We start from the raw sequence: 24,923 nt of genomic DNA, 5'->3' as shown, positions 1-24,923 counted from the left end.
AGTTTGATCTATGTACTGTAGGCTACTAGTAGTGGGAGTATAGATGACGACACTCACGCACTCGGCGCGCTACGTGACTGGAATGGGACGAAAGTGAGCCAATAGATGTGTTATGATACTGCGGTTCGAACACAGCCCTACTGCCTCTCGTTGGGATTTGCGCGTTACTCGAGCGTTTTGCAAGATTGAACGAGCGGAACTAATCTCGGTACATCCACCTCGGAAACTCTGCTCAGCTGTGGGGTGCCATCGGTCGTCCTCGATGTAACATGGTACCAATTGCAGAGCGAGAATCTCCAGTCTCGCAGGTCTCCCACTTGTCTGAGGGTGCTCCCTTTATAGCCGTGGCGGTGTAGACCGATGAGTTCCATACACCGAGCGTGCGTCGCGATGTTCTCGGCGTGCGAACGGAGCTCGGCGCGCTTGGTGGTACAGTTATGGGGAAGTTCAACGATGACGGCGCGGACCCGTGATCGGGCAAGGGTCGACGCAAGACTCAGCTAATGAACCGCGCATGTCATCGTCGCAACGCATGGAGTGAAGGGACCTGCCGGACTCACCAGTGTGGCATCTACCCATCTGGTTACACTGCTCAACAGGCGCGGCGCCGGTGGCTCCAAATCGTATGTCTCCAAGTGGAGAAAGCGCAGGCGATGCAGCAGCACAGGCAGATAGTCCAGTATGCAACGATTGAGGTGGCAGATTAACGCAATGGGCAAACAATTTCCGAGCATCTCGAGATAGTCGGCGACGTTGTGCGGGGACAGAAATTGCTTATCCAGGCTGATATTGAGTTCGACGCAGCGTACACGGCATCGCAGTGGGAGTGGATTGCTCGTCTGGACGAGATCCATTTCCGACCATTCGGCATAGGCGCCCGCAGTGTCTATCAACGTCCCATCCATGCGTAATGTACGAAGGTTGGGAAACGCACGGCATATGAACTGCCAGTGTTCACGCTTGACATTCTCGTCCATCAAAGCGAGTTCCTGAACCCGGGGCCATACCACATGGGACTCTGTCTCCACCGTCAAGAGATCGAGCGCGTCATGGAGCTCCAAGACAGTCAGGCTCCGAACAAAGTTATGCAGGAACTGTGTCGGGCCTTGCCATGGCTGCCTGGCGTATGCTATATTGACTCGGCATTGGACTGTTCGCGGCTGACTCTTCATACGCGAAAGCAACGCGATCCCTCTTGGACCCACGAAGGTGAGGCGGATAGTCTTGAGTGACTCAACGTCAGCAAGTGCATCTGTGAGTGCGGGAGCACTATCGAAGAAGTTGTCGCCCGCGCCATCCAAGACTATCCTACGCAAGCCAGTCGCATGCCGAATAACTTCTGCAAGGTGGTCGGAGACAGGCGAGGCTAGTAGTCGTTGGTGGTTGAGTAAGAGGGTCAGCGCTCTAAGATGTCGAGCGCGGGCCTGGGGATCGCCGAGAATGAATTTGCAGAACTTCATAGTCTTCTTCGACTCGCGGAGGCGGTCGCAGCGGAGGGTGATTTCGAATAAGTGCCGCCGCATCGCGGGCACATGGAGTGCGCGACAGGTAGTCATGAGCGGTAGGGCATCTCGCGATTCGACAAAGGACAGAATGGCTTCAAGGACGTCGAAGTTGAGGGATAGAAGGGACATCCAGATCTGTGAGCTGAAGCGCTGAGGAACAAGGACGTTGCTTGGACGTTGCCAATGAAGATTTGTGCGCACCAGGATCCGAGTCGGAGCCGCACTGACTATCTCTTCTGATCAACTAGGGCCCGCCAGATGTTTAAGCTTGTACAGCACTGAGATGATTGGCGGTGAAATCGCTATGCGTGTAAGGCTGAGAAGTGGACAGTGCTTCCACCAGAAACCAGATGGCAGCTGCAGGAACGAAGGAGGAGGACTCCGAACTCGCAACTTGCAAGCCAACCGCCATCATGTGACTTCACTGTGTCCGCCCGACATTTACATATATCCGCCCGTTCGCTCACTCACGTCAACTTACACTCCTACAGGCTCTGTGAGTGCGAACTTGCTACCACCGAGAGAGGGTTGTCCGCCGGATGTCACAGTAAGTGCAACCACTTACTACTATTAGATGACAACTCAATTTTCGGGCCAGGAGACATCCGGTGGGTGCCAGTGGGCACCCGCAGCGGTTTCGGGACGAAGATTATCGACTTTATGTCGCACCGGTACGTCCGAATCAGTCATGAGTACTTATAGAAATTAGCTGATTCGCAGTGATTAGCAAGCCGCGCCGCGATCCCTGCAACAATTCGGGCAATTGCCAGGCTGCAGCGCGCAACACGGCGCTCTTGACGGGCGCTGTACATGATGATGGCGTAGGTTCGACACAAACTCCTTCACATCAGCGCCGTGTGGAGGTATGAGACAAAGTAGCTGATGGCGGCCACAAGGAGCCAGTGTCGCAGTATACAAGCAGTATATCAGACGGGTCGAGTCGGCCTGTACTCCTCAATTCGCTGTCTCGCGGGTACAACTATGGTAGAGCAGCCCTTCGATTGCTGTTCCCGACTTTGAGCTCGAGTTCCTCCACAAGAAGCTCGACCTTGTGCGCCTCCCTGACGAATTGGACAACGCAGCATGGGACTATGGCGCACCCCTCGCAGACATCAAGAGGCTCGTCGCGCGCTGGAAGGATGGCTATGACTGGCGGACGGCGGAGGCGGGCATCAACGAGATCCCACAGTTCACGAGGGACATCGACGTCGACGGTTTTGGGACACTGAACATCCATTACATTCACCAAAAGAGCGCGGTGAAGAACGCGGTCCCGCTGCTGTTTCTCCACGGATGTGCGTATGCCCGGACATCATGTCTTGCACCGCTCATGACCACGTACACGCTCAGGGCCTGGACACTTCCTTGAGGTGAGGAAAATGCTGCCACTTCTGACGGCCGCCTCCGCGGACCACCCGAGCTTTCACGTCGTTGCACCCAATCTGCCTAATTTCGGGTTCTCGGAGGGAGTGAAGAAACCGGGGTTCCGTGGCGACCAGTACGCTGAGGTGGGGAACAAGCTTATGCTCGCGCTGGGGTACGAGGAGTACGGTGCGTGTCATGCTTCTTGCCGGTGTCACTGTCCTGACAGACAAGTACCAGTCGTGCAGGGTGGAGACTGGGGCTCGTTCGTACGTTGAGTGCACGACATGCTTGAGCTGCAGTGCTAAGGAATCGTAGATTGCCAGCAAGCTTGCCGCAGTGTACGGTCACAAAAGCGTCAAGGCGTGGCACACAAACTTCCCGAGGTACGTTCCCTTCGTCAGTACGTGTTCACTCGCTGATGATGCCTGTCCTTAGAGCACGCAGTCCTCCGTCGCTCACCCAATTCCCGCGACTCTGGCTACAGCACGCGCTCACGTCCTACACGGAGAGGGACCGCACGGGGCTCGCCCGCACGGCATGGTTCATGGCCAAGGGCCGCGGCTACTTCCTCGAGCAGGCGACACAGCCGCAGACGCTCGGGTACTCCCTTGCGGACTCGCCCGTCGGCCTGCTTGCGTGGGTGTACGAGAAGCTCGTGGTCTGGTCGGACAACTACCCCTGGGACGACGACGAGGGTGAGTTGGTCAGCCCTTCTGCTACGAAGGGGCTAAAGCGTTGATGCAGTGTTGACGTGGATATCCGTGTACTGGTTCTCGAGGCCGGGTCCTGCCGCATCGGTGAGGATATACTACGAAGCGACGAACGCGAACGAGTACACGAACGTCCCGTGGAGCTCCATCCCATGTGGGGTGTCATTCTTCCCGAAGGAGATCGGCGTCCCGCCGACGTGCGTGCCATTTCCTACGTCGCTTGTCGTGGAGTACGCTGACCTGCAAGTGCTGCAGGTGTGCGCGCACGATCGGGAACGTCGTGTTTGAGTCGGAGCACAGCGCGGGCGGCCACTTCGCTGCGCACGAAAGGCCGGAGGATTTTGCGCGGGACATGCGCGCAATGTTTGGGAGGGATGGGCCTGCGTTTGGGGTCGTGCCAGGGAGGATTGGTTATGACTGAAAGTCGTGAACGGGACCTCAACGGTCAGCAAACTGGCATGCTTTGTCTCTCCCTGCAATAGGAATCTGTTCTGCAGATGCGTTCTCGGCTGGTGGTCCCTTTCGTGTCTTGATCGTACTTCACATGGTATGATGTACCGCATTATCTTTGCTTTGTGCGTCGGTCTCCGAGTCCACATCTTCCGCTTGAGAACCCCACCCACTTCCCTCACAATCGGGAGACCATCAACTTACTCCTCCAATTTCACGGTTCGTAACAACCATTTTACATATCACCACACTCACACTCTCGGCGCGCTACGTGACTGGAAAGGGACGAAAGTGAGCCAATAGATGTGTTTCGCTCGTTGCTATATAACAGCACATATCTACGCAATGTACGATTTGTCCATACTGCGGTTCGAACACATCCCTACTGCCTCTCGTTGGGATTTGCGCCTCACTCGAGCGTTTTGCAAGCTTGAACGAGGGGAGCTAATCCCGGTACATCCGCCTCGGACACTCTACTCAGTTCCGGGGTACCATCGGTCGTCCTCGATGTGACATGGTACCAGTTGCAGAGCGAGTATCTCCAGTCTCGCAGGTCTCCCACCTGTCTAACGAGACTTCCAGCATAGCCACGGCGGTGTAGACCGATGAGTTCCATACACCGAGCGTGCAACGCGATGTTCTTGGTGTGCGAAAGGAGCTCAGCGCGCTTGGTGGTACAATTATGGGGCAGTTCAACGATGACGGCGCGGACCCGTGATTGGGCAAGGGTCGACGCAAGACTCAGCTAATGAACCGCGCATGTCATCATCGCAACGCATGGAGTGAAGGGACCTGCATGACTCACTAGTGTGGCATCTACCCATCTGGCTACACTGCTCAACTCGCGCGGTAGCGCCAAATCGTATGTCTCCAAGTGGAGAAAGCGCAGGCGATGCAGTCGCACATGCACATAGTCCAGTATGCGGTGATTGAAGTGGCAGGTCAACGCAACGGGCGAAGTATGTCCGAGCATCTCGATATAGTCGGCGACATTGTACTGCGAAGGGTCAAGATTGGCTCGAATCTCGACGCAACGTACGTGGCACCGCAACAGGAGTGGACTCCTCGTCTGAACGAGATCCATCTCTGACCATTCCGCACAGGTGCCCGTAGTGTCGATCAACATCCCACGCATGTGTAAGGTACGAAGATTGGGAAACGCACGGCATATGAGCTGCCAGTGTCCACCTCTGATCTCCGTATCCCGCAGTGTGAGTTCCTGAACTCGGGGCCATACATCATGGGGTTCTGTGTCCACCGCTAGGATATTGAGCGCGCCAAGAAGCTCCAAGAAAGTCAGGCTCTGAACGAAGTTATGCAGGAATCGTGCCGGGCCTTGCGATGGCAGCCTGTAGGCACTGACTGCGCATTGGACTGATCGCGGCTGGCTTTTCATACGCGAAAGTAACGCGACCCCTCTTGTCGACACGAAGTTGAAGCGAATGGTCTCGAGTGACTCCACGTCAGCGAGTGCATCCACGAGTGTGGGACTACTCTCGAGGAAGTTATCGTCCACAAAACTCAAGACTATCCTACGCAAGCCAGTTGCATGTCGGATGACTTTTGCAAGGTGGTCGGAGGTAGGCGGGGCTAGTCGGTGGTGGCTGGGTAAGAGGGTCAGCGCTCTGAGATGTGGAGCGCGGGCTTGGGGATCGTCGAGAATAAATTTGCAAAACTTCAAAGTCTTCTTCCACCCGCGGCTATGGCTGTCCCAGCGGAGGGTGATTTCGAATAAGTGCCGCCGCATCGCGGGCACATGTAGTGCGCGACAGGTAGTCATCAGCGGGAGAGCATCTCGCGATTCGACGAAGGACAGGATGGTTTCAAGGACATCGAGGTTGAGGGATTGAAGAGACATCTGGATATACGAGCTGAGGAACAAGAACGTTGCCCAATTGGGTTTGGACGTACCGCAGTAATGCACCAAGTCGTCCTCTACTGACGGAGGCGGCGTAGGATCGGAGCCGTACTGTGACACTGGCTACCCGTTCTGATCAACTGGGGTCTGCCAAGATGTTTCGGCTTGTACAGCGCTGAGATGATTGGCAGCGAGATCGCTACGCGTGTAAGGTTGAGAGGTGGACAGTGCATCCCAAGTGCATCCACTATAAACCACTGGCAGATGAACGAGGGAGAAGGAGAAGGAGGGGGAGATGATGGCACGTGTTCAAGGACCATACTAACGTCGCGTCGCGTCAGAACGCCCAAGTGGCCAACGCGCATCGCCGCTGATTAGCCTCCCGAACTTGCACACAGCAGTCCTCGTTTAGATCACAAAGTCTACGCCGGTGTCTCCTCTCGATGTCTCACTGGCTGGTAATAATACAACCGCCTTCAGGATCTGTGCCGTCCGTGATCGACCATGCGTAAATGTCCAATCTGCCACTGCGAAGGCGATAAGACGGGCTGCAATAAGTAGGGGCACACGATGTTGCTCGCGTAGAACGACTTCCGCTCCGCCTGTTAACGTCGAGCATCCATTCGACTCACCGCCCCGCGACGATGCGTTTCCTTGGTCCCCTCTTCACTTGCGCGGCCTTGCTGCAAGCGGCTGCTGCCTGGCCTCAAGGGTTGTGGTCCAGATACGATGACGAGCCTGAGGTACTAGAGAGGGCATACGGGAGAGCTCTGTTTTCACCGAGAGTTGTCATCGTCAGCATGGTGAGCGTGTTTTTGTATTGTCATTCCAGTGCAAGTCTGACTTGTTGTCACGGTATAGTTCTCGCCCGAAGCAGACGTTTGGTATGGTATCCCGGAGTTTGACCTTCTGGCCATGAACATCTCTGTCCCCGGCCTCTCCATGCTCTATCCTGACGTCCACTGCACCGCCCACGGCGAGATATGCCAGCTGACGACGGGCGAGTCTGGTGAGCGACGCGTCCCCCGGGCACACGACTGCCCATTACCGTGTCACACGATCCTGACAGGCTCTCCCACAGAGATCAACGCGGCCACCACCATCAGCTCCCTTGTCGCGTCGCCTTACTTCAACTTTTCCCAGACGTACTTCATGATCGCCGGCATTGCGGGCGTGAACCCGGAAGTCGCCACGCTCGGGTCCGTCACTTTCGCGAAATACGCCGTCCAGGTCGCCCTGCAGTACGAGTTTGATGCACGCGAGATGCCTGAGAACTTCACTACGGGCTACGTCCCCCTGGGCGCCACCGCACCGGGCCAGTATCCCACGTCGATCTACGGCACGGAGGTGTTCGAAGTGAACGAGGCACTGCGAGACCTAGTGAGTGCCTCTCTCAAATGATATCTCCGCGGAACAACTGACCCGTGCTACTCACAGGCCATCGCATTCGCCAACACCGCCGGTCTAAACGACTCGGACGCCGCGGTGTCATACCGCGCAAAGTACGCAGCATCCGAGAGCTTCGCCGCGGGCGCAACGGGCCCGAGCGTCGTCGCGTGCGACGTCGCGACGTCGGACGTGTACTATTCCGGCACGCTCCTCTCCGAGGCGTTCGCGAACGCGACGCAGCTCTACACGAACGGCAGCGGGGTCTACTGCACGACCGCGCAGGAGGACAACGCGAGCCTCGAGGCGTTCCTCCGCGCGGCGGTGGGCGGGCGCGTCGACTTCAGCCGGATCATCGTCATGCGCACCGCGAGCGACTTCGATCGGCCGTTCCCCGGCGAGGCGGCAACGTTCAACCTGTTCTGGGCGGACCAGGGCGGCTTCGAGCCGGCCATCGAGAACATTTACAGGGCGGGAATCAAGGTGGTGGAGGGCATCGTGGACGGCTGGGAGGAGACCTTCAAGAAGGGTGTTGCGCCGACGAACTACATAGGAGACATCTTTGGCACTTTGGGCGGGACGCCCGACTTTGGGTGAGTCGATCGTTTCGTTGAGGTCCTCGCGCCCTGGCTGATGCCTTCCAGACCGTATTCTGGCGGTGACAGCTTGTCAAAGAGGAGCGTTGACGCGAAGGTCCCCATGCGTTGGCGTGCGCGCAGAGGCACCTCCGCGATAATGAAGGCACTGTGATCAGCGATGCGTGGTCAACGACTAAGTTAAGAATAATGGGAGAGTAAAAGTAACTAATAGTGATAGAAACGATATCGGTACATCCAGACTCCTAATAATCGTGTCTCGATGTCTTCCCACTGGTTTGTCATCTGCATCGTACGCACATCTGCACAACACTGGGTGGGACTGACAGTGACAATACGGTATCGTTTTGTTACGCGTCGCGTAATGGGCACGTGATCGCGTTTAAATGCCAAAGGCTGTTACATCAAGGACCAAGGTGCAGAGTTTCACAGTCAACTACACTATAACAAGGTCCTGGCTACACAGTCGCATTCGGGGCTTCACGGAACATCTGGTGAAACCATAACTTGTCAGGTATGCCTGTAGACCGTGATCCAGCAAGTATATACGCACAATGCAGAGGACAACCGGCGGCTGATCCCAATTCGGATTGTTCTCGCCCACCGTGAATCGCGTCGCGACAACGTACCCGCAGCCCTCGTAGAAAGCCGTATTGTGTGCGGTGGTCGATATATAAGTGGCTGCGCCGAGTTTGTCCGCCTGACATATGTTGTGTCGTCGTCAAATAAGCAGACAGAACCGTTCGCGTAGAGCAATACCGTTGGTCGTACCTTGGCATTAGCTACAGCCATGAGCGCGGTCCCATAGCCTCTGCCTTGCTTGTCTGGACGAGTTACGAGACCGGCCATTTGTAGCATGTGTTCGAGACGGTCACCAAACGCCTCCTTGATTGCGCCACTCTCCGCCGCGTGTAGCTCTGTAAGACGCTAATAAAGCGCGTGAGACCGGCATTCGACGTCCCGGTACATAGAACAAGCCATATGTGTGACATACGCGTTTCTGCTCTGCCGACACCCCAAAGGTTGTCGCGAAAGCGGAAAACGCTTCCATAGCACGCTCAGTCAGACTGGATTTGTGACCAGGTGTGCGACTTGGCCACGGAGTGTCTTGAGTAACCGAGTTTCGCGTACAGTGAGTGGTACACTCACATGAACATCATCGCCTCTCCGCTGTTCACTGTGTAGGCCAGGCCAGCATGGATCTTGCTCGCGAGAGATCCCCACCACTGGAAATAGAACCGAGTACCGCGGCGGGACTTGTGTTCCTATTACAGGGTACGCCGCAGAGGATTAGTGTAGGCATAAAACATGTCGCCGAAGATCGCTTACCGGTGTGTTCTCGATATAGTCAAACAAGGGATTGTTGGCGAAACCTTGTACGATGCTTTCGGCTACGCTAGGGATATCCCCTGCATGCGGTGTGTTTGCTGTCGGGGCGCGTGTACGAGATGGACAACCGACTCACAGTAGCGCATTGGCTTGACCTCAATATGTTCCCCCAGTGTCCCTTCCTTAACGTATGATGTACGTCTTTCCTCGCCAGCTAGAAGGGGCTGGCGCGATGCATCCTGGGGAAGCTTCTCGAGGTCGCGCGCTCGGGCCATGGTGGATGGGGCGACAGCGAGGGGAGGGAGGATGGAGCCAGTGGATGTTCAGCCTGGTTTGGCTGTGCCTCGAGAGGGCGTGTGGGTGCAGAATTGAAACTCCCGAGACATGATCACGATGCACCCAAACAACCCCGGTCGGCCAGTACGCTTCTCCTTTGGTATGTTGACGGTGGTTTCGTAAGTCGACCGCGAGCGTAAACCAATAATGCGCAGGAGCAACGCAGGAGTGACAGTTCGTCGTAGGGTATGAACGCGCAGTGAACCAGTCGGGATCCCGTCAGGATGTGCACAGTGCAGGAGCGCTTCAAACCCGATCGAGATCATGAAATTGTCGCGCTTGTGGCTGAAATTGCAACTTGCCAGTCGACCACCATGTCTGCCGACATCTACGACTTTCTCTCATCGCCGCAGGTGGACAGCATTCTATTGACCCATCCAAACCGACTGTTTTCCTCAACTGAGTTCTGCGTCCCATCTGAGTGGTCGTCCTGGTGGAATTGGGCTGGACTCGAGGAGGACGAATTATCAGGCCCCAAATGGCTTCTCCTTCTACGGTACTATGCGCGAAGTCAAGACGGAAATCAAGCACAGGACTGGATTTCAATCCCGGAAGAACTGAAGTCAATCATCGACAGGGCGCGACGAATGCAGGTATCTCGTGAAATGGATGGGCCGGTAGTACTGTCGGTTTCTCCCTCTACCTCTGTCCTTGTCAGACACGAACACGCGGCTCAGATGTTGTCAAAAATCTGCCAGATTCTCCAACACACCCAAGGCACTCGTAGGCCATGATCAGGACTCGGAAGCACCGTCGAAAACCCCTGTACGCTCGGAGGATCGAATATTCGGCATGTCCCCCAAGAAGGCACATGAGATCATCCGCATGTCAAGTTTCCTCTCCAAGTTCCTTTCATCGTCGCCGCAACTAGCCTCCGTGAAGCACGCAGTCGACGTCGGTGCAGGGCAGGTTCGTACCTCTTTCACCGCTCACCCTAATGTCGTAATGCTCTTGCACCATGGATCTCCCCGTAATTTGACCCCGCGAACGCTGCACTTTGCGCAAAGATCTCCGTGCATCTCCCATTCATGAGATTGCTTACGTTCTTGTTGGTCAGGCATACCTTTCGCGCGCGATGAGGGATAAACTGGGTCTGCACGTCCTCGCCCTAGACTGGAGCGATGTTCAAAGCAAAGGCGCAGTTCGCAGAGAAACGATCGGGCCAAAGAAATGGAAGAGACGATCTAGTCGATCAGCAAATGATCCAGTCTCAGATGCAAACATGACGGGGGAAAGCCAGAATGGACCGCCGGCATGCGAACATGCGAAGACAGGCACTCTCACGTATAAAACGCTCGAGATCCGTTCTGACTCTTTACTGTGCGCGGTCAACGAGTGGGCCGAAGAAGTACTGGCAACACAAGGATCGGATGCCTCATCCCCACCAGTGCCAATGTTGTTCGTAGCCTTGCACGCATGCGGCTCGCTCACACCTAACGTACTGCGTGCTTTCACTTCCCGTCTGCGATCTACCGAGCCTCGAACAATATGGGTCCCGCGGGCAGCGGTCATCGTCGGGTGTTGCTACAACCTACTGGAAGCGGGCGGTGAGTGCCCGCAACCTCGTCTCGCGTCGTTGACCACCTGAAGAAACATCTCAGACTTTCCTCTCTCATGTACATTGAAGCTGCGGTCCCACGAACCGCCAGCTATGACTTTCACGCCTAACCATCTCCACCTCGCTGCGCAGATGCCCGGCCAGTGGCTCCGCACGCAAGACACCCTTTCCGCTGCGAAGCTCGCCGTCCGGAAGGTCGTATGGCGCGCGGTCCTCCAAAGCATACTCGAGAAGCACGACGCGTCGTCCGTACAGACCTCATCTACCAATTGCGATGCCGACCTGGACGAAACAGCCATCATTAATGGCGAGACACCCGCTCTGCGGCGCTTGGGAAGGCTGAACGATTCAGCGTACGCAGACTGGGAGACGTTCGTGGGCCGTGCGCAGCATCGTCTTGGCATCATGCTCGATCCGGCTTTGTGTGCGAAGGATCCCTCGACGGAGAGCCGGTTGGAGGTGTTCCAGGTCTTGCGGTGCATTCTGGGGCCCGTCGTCGAGAGCCTGATACTGCTTGACAGAGAGGAATGGCTACGGGATGAACTGGAGGTCGGTGTGGATGTCTTGTACTTGCCTGTGTGCGGGGCTGACATTCACGGGATGACCATAGGGCACAAGCATGAATGTGCAGTTGGTGAACCTATTTGATCAAGCTTCGGGAAGCGCGCGCAATGTTGCGATCGTCATAACGCCTAGAGCGACGACTCATGGAGGATGAGGTTCGTCGTGGTCGGATTCTACCTACACATGTTGAGTAAGTCGCTTTCAGGCCGCGCACACCATGGTCAGTGTAGCAAAGCCCGAACGTGCATTCACATTAGTGAGCTAAGTACATGCAGACAAGAAATTACAGCGCTAATTCGATAAGGGTTCGTTCGTGACGGACGTGATCATCCTTGCACCATTGTTCGCATGATCCTCCACAGAGCCCTGGGCGCGATAGGTTGACTACACTCTGCGGCGCCTGCGTGCCTCGATGCTCCTCTTGGTAGCGGGAGCACCTCCAGAGTATGGCCTACAAAACTCCGTTCAGTACGAGCTAAACCCACTTCTCATTGACTACTCACCCGAAGTCTGGAGTACCACCCAGAGACCCGAAGATGTCACCGATGTAGTTCGTCGGAGTAATGCCCGCCTCGAACGTGTCATCCCAACCGTTGACGATACCCTCTACGATCTTGACGCCAGCCAAGTAAATGTTCGCGATGGAAGGTATGTGCCCGTTCTGGTGGTCATAGAGCAGGTGCTGCGTGGCCGTCTCGCCGGGGTACTGCCTGTCGAAGTCGCTGCCCGTGCGCATGACGATAATCCGGCTGAAGTCGACGAAGCCGTATATCGCCGCGCGGAGGAACGCCTCGAGGCTCGCGTTGTCCTCCTGCGCGCTAGAGCAGTACAGGCCGGTGCCGTTCGTCAGGAGCGTAGTCGTGTTGTCGAACGCCTCCGCGAGGAGGTTACCGGAGTAGTAGTTGTCCGACGTCGCGACGTCGCAGGGGACGATGGTCGGCCCGCTCGCGCCCGCGGCGTATGCGGGGTCCGAGGCGTAGTTGGCGCGGTAGGCTGCTGCAGCCTGCGTGTCGTTCAGCTGCGCAGTACTAGCGAGCTCGATGGCCTGAGGAGGTCCCATGAGCCTGTGCCTTAGTATTTGCCTGCTGAGATACACACCTTGTTCCGCAGAGCCTCGTTGAGCTCGAAGACCTCGGTGCCGTAGATGGACGTGGGGTACTGGCCTGGTGCCTTAGTCCCGAACGGGACGTATCCGGTGCTGAAGTTCGCGGGGATCTCGCGGGCGTCGAACTCGTACTGCAGCGCGACTTGGACTGCGAACCTCGCCAGCGTTACTGAGCCGAGCGTGGCTAACTCGGGGCTCACACCACCGATGCCAGCTATCATGAAGTACGTCTGTGTAAGGTTGAAGTACGGGGATGCGACGAGCGACGCAATCGTCGTCGCAGCGTTGATCTCTGTAGGCGGGATTGTGAGCTCTCGTGACAATCCCCTATACACTGCGGATTTACCTCCTTCGCCAGTAGTGAGCTGGCAGATCTGCCCGTCACCGGTGCAGTGGACGTCGGGGAACAGCATTGACAGGCCAGGCACTGTGATGTTGACGGCCAAGACATTGAAGTCCGGGATGCCGTACCATGCCCCAGCCTCAGGCGAAAACTGCGGGCAATGTCATGTCAGTGCCGTCATCCCTGGCTGAACCATGTCCTACTGAAAACTTACCATGCTAATGATGAACGCCTTGGGAGAGAAGGGACTGCTGCTAGTAGGAGCATTGGTATCCCTCGACCATAAACCTTGCGGCAGCGCTGCGACGCCTTGCAGGGTAGTCACACCGGCGAGGACCGAGCTGAAGACGTTGAGGAGATGCATCACGATCTGAGGTAGGGCGAGTCGAGTTCTCGAGGACAGGCAGAGTCGTCAACGGCTTACTCCCGAAGACTGGCCTGCGCTACCATCTGTGCTGCTCTTTTATACGTCCAGAGGTGACGCTCGCTGGTACGCACGGTCGTGTGTTGGAGGCGGACATCATGGAATGGCTGACAGACGAAATGCTCATACCGTCAGAATGGGAGGTCTCCTTGCCATGTACGTAATCTCTTTCCTGCATCGCAGATGGTATTAGCATTGGGACACCGGAAGGCAAGCGAACAAGGGCAGTCACCCGGAGGTTAGCGCCTGATGTCTGTGGTACGTCTCATAGCCCTCACTTCTATCTTCACTTCACGGGCACTGACCCAGGATGGTATTTCTTCGAACTGATAACTCAGACCGTTCACAAGTCATTCATATCCCATCAGTCAGAGGCATACACTAACGAGACTGCCTCTCTGAAGGTCGCTCCTCATAATACTCGGAAGCCCGGTTGCTACTCGTACAGATCCTCAGTCGCCGGTCAACATTGTATTTTACTCGCGTCCGTCCCCACTGCACGACGTCATAAATGCGCGAACTGGGATGCGTGATTGGGAAACGTGCGCGATGGCACGCGACCCAGGTGCTCTCGTGATGCAGCGATGTCTGCATGAGCGTCGTATTTGCACATCTGAAGACTTTCTTCGTGCATTCATCTGCTACGTGGAGGATCCGAGGCGAACTCCTAGGCTGAACATTCTCATGGGAAGGGAATCACATTCAGGTAATCTCCGCCTCCCAGAATACTGCATATGACAAATGGGGTCTTGCCAGGTCTTTACCGCGGAAATACTAAACCACCATCACCTCGGCCAACACTACCTCATCAGGAAACCCTTTTCGCGGTCATATGTGCGTCCTTCGATGCTACGTCCTCTGACGGATTTGATAACCACATGGAAGCACGTCTTTCAGCTTCCGGGAAGCCCATACTTCCTGATCACTATCGTGAATTAGAACATCGACGACTGATTGTGATGGACCGTTGGATCATCCTTAGGCTCCCCATCCGCATCTTCTACTCAGGTTCAAGTTCGTGATACCCCAGCGGCTGACGACCGGTCTGCTCCGTTCACTTTTGGATACCCTAGTGGCCATCATCTCATGAGTAACGTAGGCCTGCCGGTCCAGCCCCTGTACATAAAGGTTCCTCAAGAATAGATCTGCTTCCGTATCGTGGCGGGCCGTACCTTCTCATACATAGTAACGTTCCCATAACTGAAGCATGCGGCACGTATGAGCGCCTCCACATAATGAAAGGGGATGATCCGAGGTCTTTCAGAACGCGTTCCCGCGGAACGATGTTGATAATTAACCGGGTGCCCCGTGCGTCTCTCACATATCAGATCCTCCGACTAAAACAGATGCGCGACGTGTACTAGTAGCTTTGTATTCACCGGCTGTATGGTACACAGGCATCATCGCTGCCAGTGCATGGGCGAAGGAAGACCAACTCGCACATGGGGTTATGCTAGGCGATGACAGCGAAGGAGAAAGAAGGGCGCATTACACGCATGCTCTGTTTGCATAGGGCCTGACCCCCTGTGATGGTGAACGGATACTACTAAATACAATATGCACCCGTACGACAGCCACATAGCACGACAATGTCATTTGGAGCGCACAGATGCTGCCATCATCCTTTCATGCGCCCTGAACCCGGCCCATCGAGGATGCGTTTCTAACACTGGGATGTCATCGGTTCGCCGGGATACGTGATACCAAGCTCGATCGGAGAAGTCCCCGTCCGCAACGTCCGCGACAGCCCAGTGCGGGTTCTCCGTGGGATCGTAGTGGTCGACGCCGACGAGCTCGAGGGAGGGGATGGTCGCTGCAAGAACCTCAGCATATGACGCGTCGTGGACGGAGGTTCGCCCTATTGGGATGTCCACCGTGAGCGCGACGAGCGGTACGGCTTTGAGAGCCGTCGCCAGTGAGATCTGCAGCGACGTCAGCTTGGAAAGTAACGTTCTTGTGTACAAGAGACGGTGCGACCTACAATTGTAGGGTGCATTGGTATGTCCAACGGGACGTTGCTTGCGTCAAAGTGCAGGATCCTAAGAGAGCGCAGGTGCTCTGCGACATGTCGGAAAAGGCCAACACTTGCGTAACAGCCCAACGTGACAGGCGATGCGCAGCGCAGCATTTCGAACGACTGGTGGATGTAGGACATAGAGGCTCTTTCGCAGTCGACGTTGAGTTGCACGTGATGTACATGGCACTGGAGAGGGATAGGATCCGTGATCGAGACGAATTGCAGCTGGCGCCATTCAGCAGGGATGACCGGATCCTTCAATCGCACGTTCCAGCAGCGTAAAGTGCGAAGGTTGGGAAATGCATGTGATATGGACTGGATGTTCTTGATGGTGCTAGACGACACTGAGAGTTCGCGAACACAGGGCCACACGGTATGCACAAGCTCCTCGATGAGCATGGCAGCATGGCCGAGTTTCAACGAGGTGACGCAGTTCGCGAAGTTGCAGAGGGGGCTTGACTGCTCCGCCTTGCACAGCCCAGACATCTCCAGATAGTCAGAATCACTGACGGGGAAGAGATCGCAGTGTACAGTCCGCGGGCGGCATTTCATGCGCGGGAGCAAACGCATGAGACCGAGGTGTACACCGCATACGTCGAGCAGGTCAAGCGAGTCGAGAGAAGCCAAGGCATCCGCGAACGCGGGGGAGTCGTCCAAGGCATAACCTGCCTCCCACGAAAGCGAGACCCGCCGCAGGGCGGGCGCGTGACCGAGGACCTCTGCGAGAGTATCGAACACGGATAGGTCGCCTCTTGGGATACTTATTATGGAGAATGACCTGAGGCAGCGCGGACGGCCCTTGGCGTCAGCGAGCATGTAAGTGCAATACTGTAGAATCCGGTCGATGCTCCAGTTGTAGTCGATGCTAATGTGAGACAGCAGGCGCTGTACTGCGAGCGCGTGTAGCGTACGACAGGTGGTCGCCAATTTCAGCGCGTCTTGGGATTCGACGTATGACAGGATCGTCTCGACGACATCAAAGTTGAGCGAGTCCATCGGCATGGCTGAAACAAACCGCAAAAGTTAGAACTGAGAGCTTTCCAACGTGCACACGAGACGTTTACGCACCACTGGCGATGTTGGATTGCCTCGAACCTCTGGCGGTACTGCTTGGCTACGCTCTACACTTGTCGCGAAAGAGTCGAAGGCGGAGCAACATTCGCAGCACGGTCTACATAGCACTTGGAAGAGGCTGCCGGCAGTTGTCGCGATTGCGTCCCGACTCCGCGCAGCAACCCCGTAGAGGCAGCCTGAGCGGAGCTAGTAATGGACTCGAGTGACCTTGTCGTTATCCCGCTCGAGCGTGGTGGGCACGTGGTGCACATATACAGTATAGGTTACCTCGCTACCTGGTCCCAGCTCATCCTAAACGGAGTCCACTGAAGTCGGTCCGTAGGCAATTTGAAGACTTTTGCGAGGACGAGGAGGATGGCAGTTAGAGATGAGTTGGCAGTTGCCGCTGCCAGTGCCAGTGGCTGTTGGCAGTGTTCGATCGGAACTCAAGCGCCCGCAAAACGCGCCTGGCATGGCCGCCCAACACTGTAGCGATTCATGCGCACGCGCTAAGGCCTCATGTATTCACACAACTCCTCCGAGAAGAGCTATGGAGAACGTACTTGTTACAAATTCCGGTCGAAATGTGAACTGTACAGTATTACAGTACTTACAGATTAAGCGTACAAGTACCTGATGGTCCATGGACATAACCACATTATGTACATGTCACGGGCCCTTCACTTTGTGTGCATCTCGATGCTCCTCCGACAGTGATGGGTGTCGAGTAGACGAGCGTACACACTCTTACCTTCACCTTCCGACAGCACAGACAGTTTAGGACCCCCTCGTCCTCCTCGAGAGATGACTTCGTACCAGACGTAGTTGATAGCTTCCCGATCCACCACCGCGCCCGCGTCTGTGGTGTGCGCAGTCAGTCCGACGTACCGCACCGAGGGGCAGCAGCTTGCAATTGCTTCAGCATATACGTGCGACGACATCTCGTCCAGCTCAAAGTCCAGACGTAGCATGAGCGTGATACCCTCGAGCGGCACGAACGTCAACTTCGGGAGTAAGACTTTCTGTGGTGAGATGCCATGAACGAATTGCATACCCGCACATAGTGAATGAAGACATACCAGGAGGTCATCCGTGTACGCGTAACCACGAGCGTTGGGGACGTCGGGCACAAACAGCTGGAGGAATTTGACACAATGGGCAAACCTCGCCACACAATTGATCGAAAGGGGGTCCGCCTGGCACGCCAAAACAATAGGAGAAGACCGCGAGAGCATCTCCGGATACAATATTATGCTCCAGGTCGCCGACGCATGGAGAGACATCCGACGGACGGGGTGCGACAGCATGACCGGGCAAGTCGTTGAGAGATAGTCGATGGTAGGCCACTCCACCGGGACATGGGGATCCGTGATAGAAGCGAAGACGATGCGGAGCGTCTTGACTCTTGGGAACGTACGAGCGATGATAGGCAACTTCTTGATGACGCTATGGGACAAAGTGAGGTGGCGAACGGAGCCACAGCGCCAGGAAGCGGTACCCGTCCACTTCTCGAACACGAGAGGCAGAGAACAGGCGAGCTCGAGAGCGACAAGCGACTTGGAGAACCTCCCTAGAAATTCAGATATGGGCACGCTGGGGCCGGTGTTGCCGGTGGACGCGAAACTGCAGAAGACCGAGCTCGGGCGACTCTCCATGCGCGAGAGGAGACGAAGCATCTCGTCGTCTGACGATCGGAACTCAATCCGGGTCAGGGTTGTATGTTCGGCGATGGCATCCACGAGACACGGGGTGGCTTTGAGGACATGGCCTAGTCGAGTACACCGAAGGTACGCGAGGCGGGTCATCCGCCGGATCACCCAAGCAAAGAGTGGCGCTAGGTCGTAAGCCGTCGTTTTGCCGCTAGGCGAAGGAGGGAAGAACGACAGCGAGAGACCAGTGACACACCGCAGGCGGAGGTCGCTCGTCGCGACGTACTTGCAGAACTTGTAGAGGCGCACTCTTGTCCACGTCTGGGATACGGCGATGTGAGAGAGCCGCCGCTGCATTGACACCTCGTGAAGCGATTTGCACGTCAAGGCTAGCTGGAACGCATCCGGAGGGGGTAGATGCGAGAGTATTGTGAGCACCAGATCGACGTCTAGTTGCAGGAAGTGCATGTCGCAACCTCGGAGCACAGTGCTACTAGTATTTGCGTTCAACTATCTTTGAAGAGGATTGATTAAGTGTTACCGCTGGGAGTGAACTACGCACGTACCTATGCAGACAAGCTCGAGTGGCGTAGTGGTGAGTGTTCCAGTGCAAGGGGGGTATTGGTATCATAGCACTGAGTCCGAGTTAGCGGCAGCGTAGTAACTGTGGCTTGACCGTGACGGGGACGGTTGATCGAGTCGTGGGAGCGCCCTTGAAGTCACGGTCACGAATCCCGATCGCACGCGTAACACCCCGTCATCGGCCGGTGGCTGAGCCGCTTCTCACCATGCTCTGTGCACAGTCAAAACGTTGACTACTAGCGGCCAGCTACACTAGTAGCGACCACCTTCGCACTCGACGTCCTGAAATTACCTTCATAATACCGCTGGGATCTTGAACTCCCTCATATCATCATGAGCTCGCGACCTCTCGCAAACACCGCAGACCATCCGGGCCTCTACATCGTAGACGGCGTCATAGTCCAGGAGACATGGGGCGGGAAGTTCATGCGCAAGTTCAAGGAGAACCCGTTCGTGCCCATCGGGACCGCCGCGACCGTCGTGGCCCTCGTCATGTCCTTCGTCAAGATGCGCCGGGGCGAGTCGCTGAAGATGAACTACTGGATGCGGGCGCGTGTCGCCTTCCAAGCGGGCACAGTCGGCGCGCTTGCGATCGGGGCTTACGCCCTCGGGCAGACGAAGCAGCAGAAGGAGGCCCGCGCGCAGGCGGAGAACGACTCCGTGCTCGAGAGGGCGGCGCAGGAGCGCGCGGAGTTCCATGAGCGGCTGAAGGCGGCGGAGGAGGCGCAGCGGGTGGAGGACGAGATGAACGGGAAGTCGAGCAGGTGGATAGGCATGTTCGGCAGCGGGAAGGGCGCAGCTGGCGGGGCGCAGGCGAGGCAGGCCGCAGAGGCTCAGAAGCTGCCGACACCGTCCGAGGTGACGAGTGCGCCTGCGGGTGCGGCTGACGTGCATGCACCAGCTACGCAGGACACGCTGTCGTCCGCTCCGGCGGGTGCGAACAAGGTACGGACGCCGGTGGCGGATGCGCCGGGGAAGAGCAGCGGCTGGTGGTCGTGGTTGGGTGGTTCAGGAAAAGGATCGTAGGCTCTCTCGCCAGGTTAAAGGAGACCATTTTACCATGCGTATTCACTCCATATGATCAACCCACCGCTTTCGGGGGCGATACAGACACTTCCGGTATACACGTTCAGTCAGATGCATGACACCCAAGATGACGGCGCCGAGCGAGGATGGAGCCACCTTGAGGATCGCAGGGTTCTCGCCTCCTAGTGAGTCGCTGCCTGGCTCTGACCCTAGTATCTCAGGTGCAAATGTACGCCTGGACGCAGGCTCTGCAGTCCATAGCTTGAAGAACACCCTCATGCGATCCCGCCGTCAAGCGATTGATCTTCTCTGACAGCTAAGTCCACAACGAATCGTCGGGCCCCGCGCGCGGCCTCTCAAACACACATAGACGGGGTCCAGCGCATTCGATATGGTATCACGCCGGATTTAGGCGTATTCGACGGCCAGGCTGAGCCAGGCAGCCGTGACCTTAGCTACGGTGGCCCAGGTTGAGCGGTACATTTTTCTGGATCACTAATTCCATATTGCTAGAGGCCCATCTCGAAAACGCGTGCATAGGCGGAGGTCGTTCGGGCCCTTGTCTAACCTTCGCGTCGAGCGATCCGCATCCTCTGCCGGCTGGCCTCGGCCACAAACTCGGTCTAGCTCGCGCTGGACATCCGTCGATTGTCCGTCGATATGGTAAAAATCCTGATCGGCGGCGGAACACTCCACAGAATAGATACCAAGACCGACACGCTCGTGCGCATATTTACGCTCGCCTAGTGATATGGAAATACACAGCTGGAACACCAACGTCCGGCCTCCGCTCCTATACCGTATACGTTTCGGGGGCGGGCCCAACGTTGTGGCACCAGCTGTTTGACAACCTCATGTCGCATCTCATGGTAACACAGCTCGCGACTAAGCCGGGGGACGAGACTCGATGAGTCGGCGGGTAAAGAATCAAGATCATGCGTACTACGTATTGAATGGTACCGGTCATGTATCTGGCGAAGTTCTCTGAAGTTTGTGGTATGCAGCTGTGGTTCGCAGAGCTCATCGACGTTATGAGAACTCTTTGTCTTGAGCGGGACGCAGCGGCATAGGTCACATATCTGACAAGCATGGTTCGATCGTCGTTGAACAACACTAGAATCTAAGAATCTGACCCAGGAGTCTCCTTACTGACCCTTCTCAGGACCGCCGGCGTGGATTCTCGAAGGCTGCGGTAAGATGTTCCCTAGGAGATGCGGCCACGACCCATTGTTCGGCAGGAGAGGACAAGGAGAACAACAAGAACAACGTGCTGTAAGACGTACACGGTATGTAAAAAGACTGCGAAGCAACCGGCCACCGCTTACCGGGTAACAATAGCTTATTTCAACGAGGCTCGATCATTTTGGAGCAACCTGGTTAGCCGGAAGGCCACAGTGGACTGCGACTCGCGAGTGTGGTAAGAGTTGGTACGGTACGGCCATGACGCGTGCGGTGTCACTGTCCGATATCGGGGTCGTGACTGTATTCGTTCTTCTTCAAGTCTCGGACGCGGAGGAGTCGAGGACATGAACGGTATATTCTGCGTCTGCAACAATAGCTCCTTATGGACGTCGGTGACGAGGGGAACAACTGGTACGCCGATTACCGGATTCCGAGCGATTTTGAATATCAGGGCCGTGTGCGAGGAGAAGCGAGCGAACGCGGTCACCTGACAGACGTGTGGATTTTGAAACTGAACGCGTCGCGGCCTTCAAGCTGATCTCCCCGACGTATATGTGGGACTCATCATTCAAGCTTCCGGGCTCCATAAGCGTCATGCGACTGTGAGCCAAGATGATAAATTTAGCAGTACATGTATGAATACAACTTCCGTGAACCTCCAGCTGCCAGCGGACGCACTGTGAGTGGGCGCCAGTGCTCGCTTCGTCGCCTACCGGGATGATCGAATTGGGTGCTCCGCCCATCGACGAGCACACACTTGTGCCAACAAGGTGGAGTGTTCACATCTATCACGGACGAGTTGATGACGTCGGAAGTGTACGCAGTACAGAGTCCCGGAGGCCGATTTAGTATACTTACTCCCATGTGTTGACACTGGCATCTTCGCTCGCCATGCAATTTATCAACGAGCTCGTCCATGTCGCCGTTAACGAGGATCATTTTACCTGGGGTGACTGACGCGTCGACGTCGTGCAGTTCTATTTGCTCGGGAGCGTCCTAGCTCACCGGCGCGCGAGCTACTTATTTGCTGCCGAACAATGTCTTCGAAGCCCCGTTACCATTTCAGCTCGTGGACGGCCCCCTGGGGAAAACCCGACGGACTTCGCAGCCCGCGGGGGGATCAACAGATGTGGCTCAAATTGCCACTGCCAGGGTTTCTAGAAGCGCATCAGTGTCAAGGTGTCAGAGTGAAGCAAAGCACTTTTGTGAAGGTGGTAGAGTCGAGGCCCGGTGCCAGAGTGCGATGGCAACATGTTCCATCAACGTCAGCTTGCGAGGATGGCCTCGGCAGGTGCGGACGACCGACACGATCGCATTGCGCGTTGGAAGTGCGGACACTATCCATCCCGCGGAAGACAGGACAAACCTGTCTGGATACACATACGAGTGGCGTTTCATGGATGCAAGGCGCCGCAATCCGGGCGCTCACCGCAGACTCAGAGTCACAGATGGGCCCACGATGTGTGTGCGACGTCGCGATGTGATGCGGAAGTGGGCACGGGTCAACAGCGTGAAGTGTGAGACACATGGTGCGCAGAGCAGGGCGGAGAAGGGGGTGATTGACCAGAGTTGGCAGGCGGGCAGCCTCGCAATTGCGCACGCCGCATGGTCGAGCTGCAGAAGGCGGCGCGGCGACCCAGGAAGACGACGCGCCGGGCGATGGCAGACGGAGAAGTGGAGGGTGCCCAAAGCGTGCCATGAATCGAGTCAATGTCGACGGGAAGGGCGCGCAGGCGCCGCCGGACGCCGCCACCATCAGCGTCGGGTGCGTGGGAATCGCTGGCGGCGTGCGGGGTACGCGCCCAGGCGCCTCTTTTCCTTTATATACTCCAGGTCGTCCGTGACGGCGACGGCCTCCGTGTCGCTCTCCTCGTCCTGCCCCCACCACCGCCGAGCGAGCACACAACACACATAGCTACGGTCGCTTGAGTCCCAGCCGCACCTCGCAGCGCCCAATTGTCATCTATTGTTGTTCCCATCCAGCCTCTCGCGTGCAGACGCTCGTCCCGCGCCCATCTCCGGGCTGTCCAGCACTCATAAAATTTGTCTGTCCGCGGAGCGTGTCCAGACACCTTTCCTCGAAACCTCACCTATCCGCGCCTGCCTCTCCGACGCTACCTTCTCCGAGCCTGCTCGCAGGTCCGTTGACGCACCGCAAGTCTCACCTGAGACTCGAGTACCCTCCGGGTAGCGGACCGACCCATTCGGTCATTCCAGTCTACCACCACCCTTCAAAAGCTGGGCGGGTTTGCCCTTTGAATCTCGCAACTGCAGCTCCCTTGGCAGTGATACTCTTTGGCAGACCGTGAGATAGACGGAAGACTGCAAACTATCCACTGTGAGTGCGCATATAACCAGCCTTGTACTGCGGCTGTACCAATTCATCCTGCAGTAGACTACCGATGGACGTGAGGAAGGTCTTTCCCTCTTCCCTCCGTCGTTCCAAAAGCAAGCGCGACCAGTCTGCCAGCGTCGCCGCCGCCGCTCCATCGCCCCCTCAAAACGTCGCCACACCTGAGGCTTACACGCCCACGATGCCCATCACCATCCCGCGACGAAAAGCCGTGCGACCACCCCGAGCTCACCCATTCGCGAGCAGCCCTCACCGGATATCGTCTTCAACTTCGACTTTTCGTTCTCGCCGTGCTCGTTTCAAGGCCATGGCCAGATCCTCACGCGCAAAGACGAGTGGTCGCAGCATACGCAGTTCTTGCAACAGCGAGGCCGCACCAGCATCCTCCTCGCGCAGCAGTGCCACCAGCAGCAGAAGGCTCTATGCGGCCCGACGCGCCGCAATTCCAGCGCTCAGCGCAACGCCGAGGCACTGTACTGCAGCCAGCCCCTACGCCACGGTCTCCTCGCCCAGGCACTGCGGACGCATGAGCGCGCATATAGCCAGGGTCCGGGCGGTGATTTGGTGGATGAAGCATCGGAGGACCTCACGAGCCACAACAGGGAGATTGTTGAGTCCTCAGCACTGGCATCGGCGTACGCTTCGCCCGTGTCGTCGGAGTGTTCTTCTATCGTGTTCGCCACTCGCCCTGCGACGCCCCCAGCCCAGGCAGACGACGCCGCTACGACGAGGACGGCTTTGCTGACCCTGGTCGCACCTCTGCGTTCCACCGCTCCTTCGACTCCGCGTCTGCCTCGGCTCGCAGCACCTCACCCGTCCCCTTACCTCTCGACTCACACGCGTCGCCCGCTCCTCCCACGTTGCCCGCGCTGCCCTCACCTTCGGCCACCTCTCGCACACCGTCCGCGACCTCCTCGCCGTCCTCTCGCAGCCTTCTGCGTCCCGCGTTTCCCCACAGCCGTTCCACCACGCACCTCCTGCGTACCGCGGCAGAGCCCGTCGTGTGTCTCAAAGTCGCGGAGGCCGAATGGCCCGACCGCTCGCGTGGGCGCTCGCCCTACCCGGACACGGGACGGATGTTCCGCGCACGCAGGACGTCGAGCGCGGGCAGCCGCCCGACTGTCATGACGCTTGGCCGGACGCGGTCGTCGCTTGTTCTCAGCAACGAAGAGCTGGAGCGGTCGCTGGAGAAGGAGGACTACCGCGAGGAACGGGGTCGCGGGCCGGAGCACGGACGTGAGGAGCTCGATGAGAAGGAGATGGTTCGAGGATGGGAGTTGGAGTATGAGCGCGGGCGGACGCGGGGCCGGACGAGGGGCCGTGGCATCGCTGTTGTGCGTGCGCCCCCTGCGCATATGTGAAGCGGTCTAGGTATGTCGTGCCTCGCTCTATGCTGGACGTACTTCTGACTTGCCTCTCGAAGAGTTGAAAATCGTACGGCGCAGCGGGGGATTCTCGGACGGTTGCAGGTGCAACGTCCGGTTCCTAGACGTACCTGTCCTCGCCGTCGCCGACCGGTCGGCGAAGGGTCG

At 57.0% G+C, this 24,923-nt stretch overlaps 9 protein-coding genes across 9 annotated transcripts; 3 read left to right on the top strand and 6 right to left on the bottom strand.

The window, feature by feature from the left end:
- Positions 1–164: 164 nt before the first annotated feature.
- Positions 165–1,634, bottom strand: B0H18DRAFT_1120828 (uncharacterized protein; the record flags this gene model as incomplete). Its single annotated transcript, XM_048034214.1, has 2 exons — positions 165–500; positions 561–1,634. The coding sequence occupies 2 exons, from the start codon at positions 1,632–1,634 to the stop codon at positions 165–167; spliced, it is 1,410 nt and encodes a 469-aa protein (XP_047891519.1).
- Positions 1,635–2,165: 531 nt separating this feature from the next.
- Positions 2,166–4,001, top strand: B0H18DRAFT_1120827 (Alpha/Beta hydrolase protein; the record flags this gene model as incomplete). The annotated part of the gene is made up of 9 exons (XM_048034213.1): positions 2,166–2,176; positions 2,233–2,326; positions 2,494–2,800; positions 2,856–3,056; positions 3,108–3,136; positions 3,186–3,253; positions 3,306–3,565; positions 3,615–3,777; positions 3,836–4,001. The coding sequence occupies 9 exons, from the start codon at positions 2,166–2,168 to the stop codon at positions 3,999–4,001; spliced, it is 1,299 nt and encodes a 432-aa protein (XP_047891518.1).
- A 438-nt stretch (positions 4,002–4,439) lies between these two features.
- On the bottom strand, positions 4,440–6,202 carry B0H18DRAFT_1212521 (uncharacterized protein; the record flags this gene model as incomplete). The annotated part of the gene is made up of 3 exons (XM_048036478.1): positions 5,942–6,202; positions 4,836–5,888; positions 4,440–4,775 (listed from the first exon to the last, which is right to left on the bottom strand). Exons 2-3 carry the CDS (start codon positions 5,886–5,888, stop codon positions 4,440–4,442), a joined length of 1,389 nt encoding a protein of 462 aa, XP_047891517.1. The 5' UTR covers positions 5,942–6,202.
- A 2,104-nt stretch (positions 6,203–8,306) lies between these two features.
- B0H18DRAFT_879192 (uncharacterized protein) lies at positions 8,307–8,797 on the bottom strand (the record flags this gene model as incomplete). Its single annotated transcript, XM_048040676.1, has 2 exons — positions 8,307–8,570; positions 8,642–8,797. Coding segments are annotated over 2 exons (420 nt in total), but the record flags the coding sequence as incomplete, so codon positions are not given.
- A 1,042-nt stretch (positions 8,798–9,839) lies between these two features.
- B0H18DRAFT_1183830 (methyltransferase domain-containing protein) lies at positions 9,840–11,811 on the top strand (the record flags this gene model as incomplete). The annotated part of the gene is made up of 5 exons (XM_048035996.1): positions 9,840–10,188; positions 10,253–10,444; positions 10,593–11,082; positions 11,137–11,642; positions 11,704–11,811. The coding sequence occupies exons 1-5, from the start codon at positions 9,850–9,852 to the stop codon at positions 11,809–11,811; spliced, it is 1,635 nt and encodes a 544-aa protein (XP_047891515.1). The 5' UTR covers positions 9,840–9,849.
- An 84-nt stretch (positions 11,812–11,895) lies between these two features.
- On the bottom strand, positions 11,896–13,580 carry B0H18DRAFT_507718 (purine nucleoside permease-domain-containing protein). Its single transcript, XM_048038362.1, has 6 exons — positions 13,320–13,580; positions 13,109–13,256; positions 12,756–13,054; positions 12,161–12,702; positions 11,980–12,108; positions 11,896–11,918 (listed from the first exon to the last, which is right to left on the bottom strand). Exons 1-5 carry the CDS (start codon positions 13,467–13,469, stop codon positions 12,042–12,044), a joined length of 1,206 nt encoding a protein of 401 aa, XP_047891514.1. The 5' UTR covers positions 13,470–13,580; the 3' UTR covers positions 11,896–11,918; positions 11,980–12,041.
- A 1,672-nt stretch (positions 13,581–15,252) lies between these two features.
- B0H18DRAFT_507667 (uncharacterized protein) lies at positions 15,253–16,799 on the bottom strand. Its single transcript, XM_048038361.1, has 2 exons — positions 16,615–16,799; positions 15,253–16,550 (listed from the first exon to the last, which is right to left on the bottom strand). Exon 2 carries the CDS (start codon positions 16,546–16,548, stop codon positions 15,463–15,465), a length of 1,086 nt encoding a protein of 361 aa, XP_047891513.1. The 5' UTR covers positions 16,549–16,550; positions 16,615–16,799; the 3' UTR covers positions 15,253–15,462.
- Positions 16,800–17,165: 366 nt separating this feature from the next.
- Positions 17,166–18,716, bottom strand: B0H18DRAFT_956179 (uncharacterized protein; the record flags this gene model as incomplete). Its single annotated transcript, XM_048042439.1, has 4 exons — positions 17,166–17,190; positions 17,214–17,232; positions 17,351–17,621; positions 17,679–18,716. 4 exons carry the CDS (start codon positions 18,714–18,716, stop codon positions 17,166–17,168), a joined length of 1,353 nt encoding a protein of 450 aa, XP_047891512.1.
- A 4,724-nt stretch (positions 18,717–23,440) lies between these two features.
- On the top strand, positions 23,441–24,752 carry B0H18DRAFT_1105556 (uncharacterized protein; the record flags this gene model as incomplete). Its single annotated transcript, XM_048032657.1, has 3 exons — positions 23,441–23,602; positions 23,707–24,026; positions 24,350–24,752. The coding sequence occupies 3 exons, from the start codon at positions 23,441–23,443 to the stop codon at positions 24,750–24,752; spliced, it is 885 nt and encodes a 294-aa protein (XP_047891511.1).
- Between the last annotated feature and the right edge of the window lie 171 nt (positions 24,753–24,923).

Source organism: Fomitopsis serialis, assembly GCF_022376445.1.
Source record: "Fomitopsis serialis strain Sig1Antser10 chromosome Unknown B0H18scaffold_52, whole genome shotgun sequence".
Lineage (NCBI taxonomy): Eukaryota > Fungi > Basidiomycota > Agaricomycetes > Polyporales > Fomitopsidaceae > Fomitopsis > Fomitopsis serialis.
Note: the sequence above shows the minus strand (reverse complement) of the source record. Positions and strands in the feature narration are given on the sequence as shown.

Coding starts and splice junctions, on each gene's coding strand:
- B0H18DRAFT_507718 (XM_048038362.1), bottom strand. CDS start 13,469: ATGCATCTCCTCAACGTCTTCAGCTCGGTCCTCGCCGGTGTGACTACC. Junction 13,055..13,108: donor GCTCACTACTGGCGAAGGAG/GTAAATCCGCAG, acceptor TCCCGCCTACAG/AGATCAACGCTGCGACGACG. Junction 12,109..12,160: donor GGTGGTACTCCAGACTTCGG/GTGAGTAGTCAA, acceptor GGAGTTTTGTAG/GCCATACTCTGGAGGTGCTC.
- B0H18DRAFT_507667 (XM_048038361.1), bottom strand. CDS start 16,548: ATGCCGATGGACTCGCTCAACTTTGATGTCGTCGAGACGATCCTGTCA.